Here is a 12,834-nt window from a genome sequence, read left to right as displayed (position 1 = left end):
TGAGCCTAAAGCTAGTCGAGAAAAATAATGCCAAACTACCAGCTTCTTTTGTTTGTATTGAGTAAAATCCTTAAGATTAACCCTAGCTGTTCTCAATGCCCCAAAAGGTGCCTAAACACAGCCTAAAACTTGGGATTAGCATGTCCACATGCTGTGCATGTGACAGTTCTAGCAACATGAAGAGTACCACTGTTGCATGATTTGTAATTGCCTTGTGTCTTCAAACATAGATTCCATCAAGGCATCACTCACTACGAGTCCCCGGCAGAATACAATGTACCAACAACTTTATTTCCATACCATCAACTTGCTTTCAAGTTAAAAAAATCACACCTTATATAGGCGAACACTCATAGTACAACTCGCTTTTATCCATCTGTCTCTCCAATGTTCCAACAAGTGAAAGGGGACAAGGAGCTACTACTGTTGTGCTACCATCACCATTAGCACACTTTCTTACCACAATTACTGCAAGCTGTTAGCATCTCTGATAACAACTCTTTGCTGCTCTATTTTGGATACGAGTTACATAGGCAAATGGCAGTCATTACAAACCCGGAGATCCCTGGCTTGCATTGCACTTTCATCCATGGTATCCAATAACACCCTTTGCAAGCCTAGAACAAACCTAGCCTTTGTCATTTTCAGTGAAAGATCTTTAGCTTTGCATGAAATGATTTTGCTTTGGGAAAGTCTTCCTTCCCTGACCAAAAAGGAATGTGTCCCACCAACTATGTCCTGGCTTCTTCCATGCTTGTTTTGCCACTCTCATTGCTTCAATCTCATTCGCATCCTCGTACATGGCCGCATCTGCATAGATGTTAGACATACAGACATAAGCTGCAACATCCTTTTCATCCAGTCGCACAGCATGTTCAAAGGCATGTCTTCCGAACTCCACATTGCCCCACTTCCGACAAGCCCCCAACACAATGTGCCACATTACTATACCAGGCTGGAATGGCATTTTCTTGATCATCACTACCGCCTTGTTTATATGGCCTGCACGGCCAAGGAGATCGACCATGCACGTGTAATGCTCATGAGTTGGGAGGTAACCATAGTCATTACTCATGGCCTCAAAGTACAACTGGCCCTTGTCCACTAGACCTGCATGATTGCATGCATTAAGAACACCAGTGAATGTGACCGCATCTGGCTTTATACCTTCTCCTATCATACTGTCAAAGACATGGAATGCATTTTCACTCTCTCCGAGATCAGCATATCCTGTGATTAGTGCAGTCCAGGAGACTATATTTCGAATTGGCAGCTTGTCAAACACTTCATGTGCATCTGCAGGTGAGCCACATTTCACATACATATCAACCAAGGTGTTGCCAACCAGGAGTTCTCTTTCCAACCCTAATCTAGCTATCTTAGCATGTATTTCTCTTCCCTTCGCTGTGGCTCCTGTGCTGCCACAAGCTTTCAAGCTACAAACAAATGTGACTGCTCCAGGAGAGACACTCTTATGTTGCATCTGTTCAAAACAGTCCAGTGCTTCCTCACCACGCCCGCATTCCGTATATCCTGCAATAAGTGCAGTCCACGAGACCACGTCTTGTACTGGGAGCTCGTCAAACACTTCCTTTGCTTTTGCAAGGGAGCCACATTTGGCATACATATCAACCAATGTGCTGCCAATGAAAATGTCTCTCTCAAGCAACCCTTTCCTGGCAATCTCAGCGTGTATTTCTCCACCTTTATCCATGGCTCCTATGCTACCACAAGCTTTCAAGCTGCAAACAAATGTGACCGGACCAGGAGAAATGCCCTCGTGTTGCATTTGTTCGAAACAGTTAAGAGCTTGCTCACCACACCCATGTTCTGCATATCCTGCAATTAGTGCATTCCAGGAGACCGCGGTTCGAACTGGAAGCTTGTCAAACACATCTTGTGCTTCTACAAGCGAGCCACATCTTGCATACATATCAACCAAGGTGTTGGCAACAAAGTGGTCTCTTTCCAATCCTTTCTTGGTGATTTCAGCATGTATTTCGTGTCCTCTGTGTGTGGATCCTAAGCTGCCACAGGCTTTCAAGCTGCAAACAAATGTGATGTCATCCGGAGAGATGCCTGCATGTTTCATATGTTTGAAATAGTAAAGTGCCTCCTCACCACGCCCGTGTTCTGCATATCCTGCAATTAGCACAGTCCACGAGACTACATTTCGAACCGGGAGTTTGTCAAACACTTCCAAAGCTTTTACAAGGGAGCCACATTTGGCATACATATCAACCAAGGAGCTGCCAACGAAAACGTCTGTTTCCAACCCCTTTCTCTCAATCTCAGCATGTATTTTGCAACCTCTCTCCAGATCCTCCAGCCTAGCGCAAGCTTGCAGTAAGGCCATGAAAGTATATCGATTAGGATATAGAGAATCATCCTTCTGCATTTTCTGGTACAGGACGAGAGCATGCTGTGACTCCCCTCGTTTAACATATCCTGTGATAAGAGAATTCCACAAAGACGCATCCCGATACATGAGCTTATCGAAAACCTGCTGGGCATAGCACATGCTTCCAATCTCCACCAACATGGAGACAAGGTAGTTCCCAAGTGATATCTGGGTGTCCAGGCCGCTTTCGCACATGTAGGCATGCAAGCGGAGCCCATGGGTTAGGTCTCTCTCCTTTCTGCACTTGTGCAACATGGATGCAAGATCATCAACAGAAAGGAAGGATGGCACACCTTCTTGCAAAGCCTCCTCTAAGCTGCGCATCTCCCAATTGATGTTGCTGTGCTTCATTTCTTCTTCGTGTACTTTGTGGTACAAAGCTTTTCTGCTTTCTGGATGTCTTGAACCCAACTTGGGATGTACAAGCCGACCATCCATAGGGACTCCGTGGTGATTGTAAGCCTGTTTTTCAGTATATATTTCACGCAAAGGGGCACCGGAGACTCACTATCATCAGCGCCAGCCGAGCCCCCTGCAAAATTGGCACAACCCACTTTCGTTCCTTCCATAAGCGCTTTGTAAGTGCTCTTGGTCCTAAAATGCCTGGTGCCTTCAGGCAAGAAGCCATCTCCGCTACATTGCGTTTGGTCAACTGTAGGCCAACCAAGATTTTGGTCCAACGCCTTTCCCCAGTTCTACAGAAACGAGCGTTGTTTAACATAATTTTACCGCCCCCGCCACCGGGAAATTGTCGGGAAATGAACTTGGGAGCGAGACATTGTCAAAAATCTGCCCGCTACACCCTAAACACTAGAGGGCACGATGCTGGGCCTAAGTGCCCAGTATGGGATCTAGGGCCCTGGATGCCCTCCTGGATCGGGTGCAATCTGGACTGTCCAGATCCGGGAACTAGGCCCAACATAGTAAACTAATGACGTGACAAAAAAGGCCAAGTAGGACATTCAACACAGGTATTTGACGTGGCTTAAAAGAGGCCAACGTGGTGGTTTCACATGGATAGGGACAGCCTCTTGAACGATTTGATTTGACTTGGAGAGCGATTTGAATTTGAATGAGGTCAAATCTTTGCCAATCCTTGCTGCTCAACCTTGCCTCTAGGACCTCTCTCTGTCAACACCGGTTTCCTCTCTGGCTTGGCAAGCTTCCTGAAGCTTCCAATGGGATATCAAGCAAGCTCTCTCTCTCTCCCCTTTTGTCCACATCTCTCTCTCTCTCTCTCTCTACCATTTGAAACTATGTGAAACTACATGCAATAGCATTTATATACAAAATTTAGAGGCAACTTACCAAGCTTTTCCTTATTGCATCTTTGAACTCATGAAGATCCCATGCTTAACTCTAATTGACAGCATAATAATCTTCATTTCTAGTAGATCCATGGCATGGGTTCCCAAATCCATAAGCTCATTAGGGGAGAGGCCCCTTAACCAAGCGCCTAATAAAAATCCTTGTACCTTTACACCCCTAAATACGAGGTCGTTTATCTCGACCTCCACATGGGGTGCTGTAAGAAGTCCATACACAAAAATAGTGCCCTCATTTCGCACGGACTCCACGGCATGCGAGAGAGAGAGAGACAGAGATTGAACTTTTTGTTCCTCTCATCAGCCTTCTATTCAATTTTGCTGATGGCTGCCCTCAAGGGATAGCTACAATGAATCTCAGTAAGGTCTCTATCCCTAATATGAATGGGATATGCATGGTCAAAAGAGAGGGCTTTCAGACCATGCAGCTATCATTAGTGGATAGAAATCTAGCTTTGCTTTGTAGGTTCATTGGAATGCAACAATTGATGCAAGCGCAACAGACTTGCTGATGGCTGAAATGAATGTGCAAGCAAGGTCTCTATCCCCAATTTGAATGAGGTATGCATGGTCAATAGAGAGGGCTTTGAGACCATGCAAATATCATCAGTGGATAGTAATTTGGCTTTGCTTTGTAGGTTCATTGGAATGCAACAATTGATGCAAAAGAATTCAGCTTCGAGGTGTTTTCAGATAGTGCAACAAGTGGCGACACACTGAGCGATGACATGGTCATCGATGAGTTCATTCAAGACGAGGTGGAAGTACTACATCCCTTGGCATGTGATGCTTCTCCTAGTGTAAGGGATATGCTCAACCCACATCGCTACATCTCTAGCACCTTTTTCTCTTTCGACAAGGGGAGCTACAAGTTGATGGAAGCAGATCTTCGAGGAGAAATTGTGGTGACCCTTAATACATTAAAGGCCCATGATGTACAAGGTGTGCTGAATTTAAAGAGGTGGAAGTGTATGAAAGAGGGCTTCTCTCTTACTCCTAGAAATGATAGCGGCCAGCTTCACCAAGCTATCAAACACCCTTCAAGCATCTCTCAGGCTTCGCCACAACTGATATACACCTTGATGAGAGCACTCACAACAAACACATTTGTTTCGAAACCTCTCTTAATGATGTGGTCCTGCAAAAGCGTGCCCCAAAACAGGTCGACCAGGTTGGTACACATTTTCAAACACACAAGCTGCGTGACTTGGTTTGGCTTCGCACCTTCATGTTACATTTTTGAGAAAAGGGATAAAGCCTCTTGACACTTCCCATGCTGCGCATGGGCTGCAATCAATGCAGATATCATTTCACCACGTTCACCTCCTGCAAGTCCACAAAAGTTGCATGAGCATCATCAAGACTCACTGCTATTCAAGCTAACAAGGGAGCTCCCAACAACTACATCTATCACACAACCTTTTTTACGACGTAGGCGTGAATATATTTGCCTAGATTTGATTGACATAAGCTGATTTTTGTCTATTGGAGTCTTACGATGTATATGTGCAGGTTTTCTCTCTAGTGGGAGTGCACAACCTATACCAAGTGAGGTGCTCCATGTAGTTTGTTCAAAAAAGTTGCCATGGAACCAACATGTTATTACTCCTCAATTTTGCAATACCATACTAAAACGATGCTTACTTCTTGCGCTTTTTTCATCACTAATTCAATCTCATACGAGATGGACGTAGCTTGGCTGGACTACATATCCCTATACAGTAAAGATAGGAGAATCCCGTGCTCCAAATGACATGTACGAGAACCAACACCCAAACATAGAGCTGTCTACTTCCAATTGTGTAAGATCTGAATTTCAACACACAAGAACCTTGTGCACCCATACGGCAACAAAGTACAACACAGACAAAACAAAGCCTTTAAGAGATGAGCCGTCAAGTGAGGCATTTCAGAAAATTATCCCATGACTATAATTCAATGGGCTTCATGGAACTCCGATACTAATAAAATAGAGTGGAAGATTCAACAAACCATGAATAAAAATGCCATTATATTCTAAAATTGAGAGATGAAATTAGTAAAAATCACATATTATCATTAGTCACTGCAGATCACAGGATCATTACAGCCTTGATACACAAAAGGGAGGTCCTTCTTCACTTCCCAAGATATATCCAAATTGTTCGTTGAGAAAACAAGTAACAAGCATATCTAGATTTGGGAGAGAATAAAATCGGCTAGTAGTATGGCTGTATGTAAGCCCACGATGGTAGGGGATGCAAAGATGACGAACAAAAGGTGATTCCCACTGCAGTAAAAAATGCTCTTCATAGTGCTTCCAAACATCCCATGCACCATGTCTGCAGCTCCATCCTGAGTGTGCACACATCTTCATGTTGAAACTAGTTCTTAGTGATCCAGCTCTTGTCTACACCATCTTGTAGTATGCCGGAGATGAGGTACCTCATAAACACCATAACATAGAACCCGCAATTTGTGCCATTGGACTGCGGTACCTGCCCCAAAAGATGCATGTTCAATGTAAGCATAACTGCTTCATTTGGCATTTAGATCCAAACAAAACAAGCATAATAGATGCACCATGGTAAACTTGAAAAACTAAAAAGAAACACATTTTTGCCTTTACCTCGACAATCTTCACTCCAGCTCACTCGTAGGATTGAAAAGAGCAGCTTGGATGGTCGAATCAACTACATGTGCCCCCAAGCATTTAAGAGCACTGAAATCAATCGAAACCGACACCAATACATGTGTCAGTACCCATGACATGCATAAATATCTTGGACTAGGACTCTCATGGAAGAGAACAACATACCTATACAGCTGAGAAGAGCACTCCTTTGCATCTGTAAGTCCCATGGAGTCCATGTACAACAAATAGCTTTTCTTCCCTCGCAAACAAAGAACCTTTCTATGCTTATTGACTTACAAAGAAAAGAGGGTACAATGGCTCTTGTTGCACAGAAGTCACTCATTAGAAGTACACAAATTTGTATGTGAAAAAACACAGCTAGATACTTTTCCACAGCCATAGACAGACCTGTAGACAATTGGGAACAAGCACAATTCCATGCCGGACACATCCATTTGCCTGAAGAAGCGGTCCACAAAACTGTCAAAGTAGTTTCGGTGGCATGCAATACCACATAGAATCAACAACCAACACCTTCTCAAGAAGGGTGGGCAACAAGTTGTTCTCCATCCACCTATGCATGTAAAGCACCAACCTCCCCTCCCCTCTCTGAGTAATAACAACAACGTGCAAGTTGGAGATCTTGAATATAAGTTGTAGCGTGCTGGCCGCTTCAGATGCAATCGGTGATGATACATCAATCGGTGATGATACATCAATCGACGTTGATTGGCCCCCTATCCACTTGGCACGAGAAGACCTGATGGGAAACTTCTTCCTTGTAGCCCCAAATGCCTACACAATGGCTAAAAAAGTGATCTTTGCAAGAAAAAATCAAGCATGCAATAGACTCCATTAAATCATGTGTATTGATCTGGTCCAAATCTAGCCATGTCTCCAGCAATTTACCAACACTCTTCTGGGAAGCCACATCCGCATGCCCCCCCGTCATCAATGTGATCCATCTCAAAATGTACCCACAAAATCCTCTCGATGTTGGCATCCTCTTTTGTGTTCGCACATGGCCTAACACCCTCATGGACTCTTGAATCCTGCAAAGTAAACTTAACATGAAACAAGTGAGCTTGCCACCACACCACAAAGTGCTCTTCACTTGTGCTGTAACCCGAAATGATGTAGGTGAAGAGTGTATGGTAGGGGATGAAGGAGATAGAGAGCTTACTTCCTCCTCAATGGGAATTTTCTCTCCCATGTCCACACACAACTCAACAACAATCTCATGGGTTCCTGAATCCTACAAACAAAGTGCCATATTAGTGAACTCACAATGCACAAAGTAAACCTAGCATAAAAGTAAGTGAATCCTGCAAACAAGTGCCATATTAGTGAGCTCACAATGCACAAAGTAAACTTAGCATGAAACAAGTGAACTTGCCACAAAGTGCTCCAAACTTGTGTTGTGAGTAAACCCGAAATGACGTAGGTGAAGAGTGTTGAAGAGGGGTTGAAGGAGATAGAGGGCTTACTTCCTTCTCAATGGGCATTTTCTCTCCCATGTCCACACACGACTCAACAGTCTCATGGGTTCCCGAATCCTGTAAACAAAGTGTCATATTAGCATAAAGCAACTTGTTGTGAACTCACAATGCACAAAGTAAACTTAGCATGAAACAAGTGAACTTGCCACAAAGTGCTCCAAACTTGTGTTGTGAGTAAACCTGAAATGAGGTAGGTGAAGAGTGTTGAAGAGGGGTTGAAGGAGATAGAGGGCTTACTTCCTTCTCAATGGGCATTTTCTCTCCCGTGTCCACACACGACTCAACAGTCTCATGGGTTCCCGAATCCTGTAAACAAAGTGTCATATTAGCATAAAGCAACTTGTTGTGAACTTTTCATGAAATAAGTAGTGAAACCGGCCATAAAATAAGCAAACTTGAAATGATGTAGATGAGCTTGGGAACTTTAGACATTGTCTAGCCCTTCGTATGCCTACTAGGGGCGCCTAAAACAGCCCCTATGCATGGTAAAGTCGGCTCGACTGGGCATGGGCTTGGTAAACTCGACACGTGCATGGTAAACATGGGCATGGGCATGCACAGTAAACTCCGCTTGGATGGGCATAGTAAACTCGGCTAGGCATGGGCATGGGCATGGGCATGTAAACTTTGATGGCCATGCTTCTGGCTTTTTTAATACTCAAAAGGTGTAAAGCTTGAAGAATGTCTCCCCACCCTTGATACATGCATGCACACACAAGCCTTCCAAGTGGGATCCGGTTCTGCCTAAGTAGTTTGTGATTCCACACTCAGAAACATGAAGTAAAACTTGGGAACTTCAGCCCCCGAACTACTGTTGTCCAACCCTTCATATGCCGTGATCACTTAGCCTTTGGCTAGCTTGGAACCTCTTGATTGGCGAGTAAAGAGAGAGCAAAAACGTTCCTGAGACTGCCTTGTAATGGCTGAAAACGCTAATGAAATTCTATTGCTAAAAACAGTCAAAACAGCCCACTAGGGGCACCTAACACAACCCCTATGCATGGTACACTCGGCTTGGCATGGGCATGGTAAACATAGCTCAGCTAGTAATGGGCATGGTAAACTCAACACGTGCATGGTAAATCTGGCCAGACATGGGCATGGTAGACTCGGCCTGGGCATGTTCAACTCGGCATGGGCATGGGCATGGTAAATTCGGCACGGGCATGGTAAACATGGGCATGGGCATGCATGGTAAACTCAACATTTGCATGGGCATGGTAAACCCACCCGTTTGATACGTGTGGGCTAGTTGTACCCGTGAAGCCTCTCACACTTGATACGTGCGGACTAGTTGTACTCGTGAAGCCTCTCCTTGAATGGTCTTGACCACGGCCTTTAGGTCCTTGAACTACCTCCGTTCGCTTTGTTTAGCCACCTTGCAAGTGGGAACTTGGGAACTTTAGCCCCAAACTACTATTGTCCAACCCTTTGTATGCCCCAATCGCTCAACCCCTGGTTCCCCCAAGTCACTCCTTGCCTTGCCAGAAGATCTCCTGCTGTTGCTTTGCAGCCCGGTACTTACCGATGAGGAAAAGACCACCTTTGCAGCCCTTCTTCAGTACTGAATAATGCTAAGCCTTTGGCTGGCTTGGCACCTCTTGATTGGCAGGTAAAGAGAGCAAAAACGCTGTTGAGAGTGCCTTGTAATGGCTGCAAACGTTGATGAACTTCTATTGCTAAAAACACTATCAAAACACCCCACTAGGGGTGCCTAGCACAACCCCTATGCATGGTAAACTTGGCTTGGCATGGGCATGGTAAACCTGGCTCGGTTGGTAATGGGCATGGTAAACTCCGCACGTGCATGGTAAATTTGGCCGGACATGGGCATGGGCATGGGCATGGGCATAATAGACTCGGCCCGGGCATGTTCAACTCGGCATGGGCATGGTAAACTCAGCACATCACATGGCATGGGCATGGTAAACTCAGCACAGGCATGTAAACTCAGCATGGGCATGGTAAACATGGGCATGGGCATGGTAAACCCACCCTTGATACACGTGGGCTAGTTGTACCCATGAAGCCTCTCACCCTTGATACGTGTAGACTAGTTGTACTCGTGAAGCCTCTCCTTGAATGGTCTTGACCACGGCCTTTGTTGAGCTATATATAGAACGACTCTATATATAGCTCAACATGAGCTATATATAGAGTCGTTCTATACATAGCTCAACAGCCTTTAGGTCCTCGAACTACCTCTGTTCCCTCTGTTTAGCCGCCTTCCAAGTGGGAACTTGGGAAATTCAGCCCCAAACTACTATTGTCCAACCCTTCGTATGCCCCAATCGCTCGACCTTGGTTCCCCCAAGTCACTCCTTGCCTTGCCGAAAGATCTCCTGCTATTGCTTTGCAGCCAGTACTTACTGATGAGGAAAAGACCGCCTTTTCAACTGTTCTTCAGTACTGAAAAACGTTGAGCCTTTGGCTATCTTGGCACCTCTTGATTAGTGGGTAAAGAGAGAGAGAAAACACGGCTGAGGCTACGTCTTGTAATGGCTGAAAACCCCAATGAACTGAAAGCACTATCAAAACAGCCCACTAGGGGTGCCTAAAACAACCCCGATGCATGGTAAACTCGACTCGGCATGGGCATGGTAAACGCAGCTTCGGATGTGCATGGGCATTGGCATGGTAAACTCGACACGTGCTTGGTAAACATGGGCATGGGCATGCATGGTAAATTCGGCATGGCATGGGCATGGTAAACTCGGCTCGGCATGGGCATGTAAAGTTACCCATGTCCATGCTTTGGGGTTTTTTAAAACTCAAAAGGTATAAAGCCTGAAGAATGCCTCCTGACCCTTGATACATGCATGTGTGCCGACTAGTTGTCCTCGTGTGAAGCCTCTGCTTGAATGGTCTTGACCACAGCCTTCAGGCCCTCGAACTACCTTCGTTCCCTCAGTTCACAAGCATTCCAAGTGGGACCCGGTTCTGCCTAACTAGTCTCTGATTCCACACTCGGAAACATGAAATAAAACTTGGGAACTTCAGCACCAAACTACTGATGTCCAGCCCTTCGTATGCCCTAGTTGCTTGACCCCGAATGGGCATGGGCATGGACATGGGCAACTCGCACAGGCATTGTAAACATGGGCATGGGCATGCATGGTAAACTCAGCATATGCATGGCATGGGAAACTCGGCTCGGCATGGGCATGGGCATATAAACTTGGATGGCCATGCTTTGGACATTTTTACCTTGGGTGGCTAACATCGTTTCAGAAAAGCAAGCAAGGAGAAGGCATCCATGTGGCAAAAGCTCATTGTCTCTCTATAGAAAAGTGTGGCAAAAAGAAATCATTATTTGAAGGTCAATGAACGCGGTAGTGATGCTTAGTTGCAGCACTATAAGATTGGCCGACAAGGGCAAAGAAATTTGTGCTAAAATTGTGAGATAGGGTTTGTTGCAAAAAAGCATTGTGCTTCACAATGCTCTCGTGAACATGTACGCAAAGTGAGGTGCTCACACAGCGTGTGCTTGAGGACCTCCCCGCGTGGGATGTTGTTGCTTGGAGCTCCCAGCTCACTAATCACAAGTTATGCACAACCTCCATTCCGTCTATTTACAAGCCTTCCAAGTGGGACCAGGTTTTGCCTAAGTAGTCTCTAATTCACACACTCACATATGTAGACACCCATTCCCCATCCCTTGTTGTTCTCCTGCTCCGCGAATATCAATGGCAGACATACATGCACATATCCACCTATGCATGTTCACACACACACCCACACCCACACCCACCTATGCATGTTCACACACTCACACACAAATATCCATTCCCTAGCCCAAGGGGGCTTGATGGTCTCCTTCTCCCCTTGTAAAATGAAAGTCATAGACCTTACTGAGGGTTAAAATGTTCCTTGCTTGGATACCCTATTGTACACTCATATGTATATGGTGTTCTTGCAAGACTCTATCGGAAGAGGACACTTTAGTCTTGCATATTTTTAACCCTACTATTGTGCAACTTAATCACCCATGCCAACACTCTTTATGTTTCAAAATGCCCAAAGAAATAAGACCATAAAATTAAAAAAGATTGAGGAAATAGATTCTTACTCATGCAGCACCATCGATCCGCTCTTGGATTTTGGCAAGGCGAGTCTCTGCCGCCATCAACATGTATCTATACATCTTTAGCTTCGCCTGAGTAGAAATGTAATCTTCTTTCAATGTGGTCTTAAACGCACTACAAAGGTCACTTCATGCCTGTTGCACCTTCGCATATTGATTACGCTCTTACTTTTGCCAATTGATTTTAAATTTCTTCTCCTTGTCTTTAGACCTTAGGTATGCCTACCTCTTCCACCTCTCAGCTAAAGGGTGCGGAGAAGTCCAAACCACCGCCTTGCTCTTGGAAAGAAGACCGGTTTGCAACTTGGGGATGTCGACCTCTATTCCATGGACAAGCTGCAAGTGCCCTACCATGCACTTCTCTTTGTTATTACATGCAGACAAGTGTCACTTGTGCGACATTGACGCACAACCCTACCAACCGGCATGTTCGGCGTCCATACTTGTTTTTTTCTTCTTCCATGGCATCATTTTTTAGAGAGATGGAGTAATTGGTGTGAGATCTCAACTGTGAGATCCCTGTTCCCACCGCGCAACGGATTCGGGGTACTAGCAGCGGAAGTAGCACTTCTTGCGCGAGGCAGGGTCCCACACTCGGGCCTCGTCCACGGATATCCGGACAAAAGACTAATCCGTCGGTTTTTCCAAAACCAGACCCGAAAAAACTTCCCTTATCCGGAAAGCACGGGCGATTCCACCAGGATAATTTTTACTCTAACGTAGTCAAAACTCTTACTGATCAAATAGATCCGACTGCATCTATAAAGATACTTGGTCAGATCAAGGAAGAAACTTGCACTTGGATCATTGGGATCAACGCTTTTTTCCCCACCAAGGAGGCACAGCCGTTGATTCCTATCCATAGAACAATTACTATCCGGGATTTACTTTATCTATCGTAATAACAGAAA

At 45.1% G+C, this 12,834-nt stretch overlaps 1 protein-coding gene and 1 pseudogene across 17 annotated transcripts; both read right to left on the bottom strand.

The window, feature by feature from the left end:
* Positions 1–614: 614 nt before the first annotated feature.
* On the bottom strand, positions 615–2,823 carry LOC147631819 (pentatricopeptide repeat-containing protein At4g39530 pseudogene; annotated as a pseudogene). Its single transcript, XR_015267356.1, has 2 exons — positions 2,695–2,823; positions 615–2,585 (listed from the first exon to the last, which is right to left on the bottom strand). The product of XR_015267356.1 is annotated as a pentatricopeptide repeat-containing protein At4g39530 pseudogene (transcript).
* A 2,917-nt stretch (positions 2,824–5,740) lies between these two features.
* On the bottom strand, positions 5,741–12,371 carry LOC147631818 (uncharacterized). Of its 16 annotated transcripts, none has more exons than XM_086808360.1 (10): positions 11,909–12,371; positions 8,077–8,145; positions 7,828–7,896; positions 7,524–7,595; positions 7,250–7,392; positions 6,936–7,135; positions 6,749–6,799; positions 6,524–6,594; positions 6,335–6,427; positions 5,741–6,203 (listed from the first exon to the last, which is right to left on the bottom strand). In XM_086808360.1, the coding sequence occupies exons 5-9, from the start codon at positions 7,277–7,279 to the stop codon at positions 6,399–6,401; spliced, it is 381 nt and encodes a 126-aa protein (XP_086664486.1). In that variant the 5' UTR covers positions 7,280–7,392; positions 7,524–7,595; positions 7,828–7,896; positions 8,077–8,145; positions 11,909–12,371; the 3' UTR covers positions 5,741–6,203; positions 6,335–6,398. The 16 variants fall into 16 exon arrangements, with proteins under 16 accessions (XP_086664486.1, XP_086664484.1, XP_086664485.1 ...); XM_086808358.1 differs by having other exon boundaries at positions 6,524–6,589; XM_086808359.1 differs by lacking the exon at positions 5,741–6,203 and having other exon boundaries at positions 6,350–6,427; positions 6,524–6,615.
* Positions 12,372–12,834: the final 463 nt, after the last annotated feature.

The sequence above is a fragment of the Cibotium barometz genome, chromosome 14 (genome assembly GCF_041138505.1).
Source record: "Cibotium barometz isolate CiBa-2024 chromosome 14, ASM4113850v1, whole genome shotgun sequence".
Classification (NCBI taxonomy): Eukaryota; Viridiplantae; Streptophyta; class Polypodiopsida; order Cyatheales; family Cibotiaceae; genus Cibotium; species Cibotium barometz.
This window is presented reverse-complemented; position numbering and strand designations above follow the sequence as displayed.

Excerpts from the sequence above, each read along its gene's own strand:
- LOC147631818 (XM_086808348.1), bottom strand. Across the intron at positions 7,596-7,827 it reads AAATGCCCATTGAGAAGGAA|GATTCAGGAACCCATGAGAT; the intron begins GTAAGCCCTCTA and ends CTTTGTTTGTAG.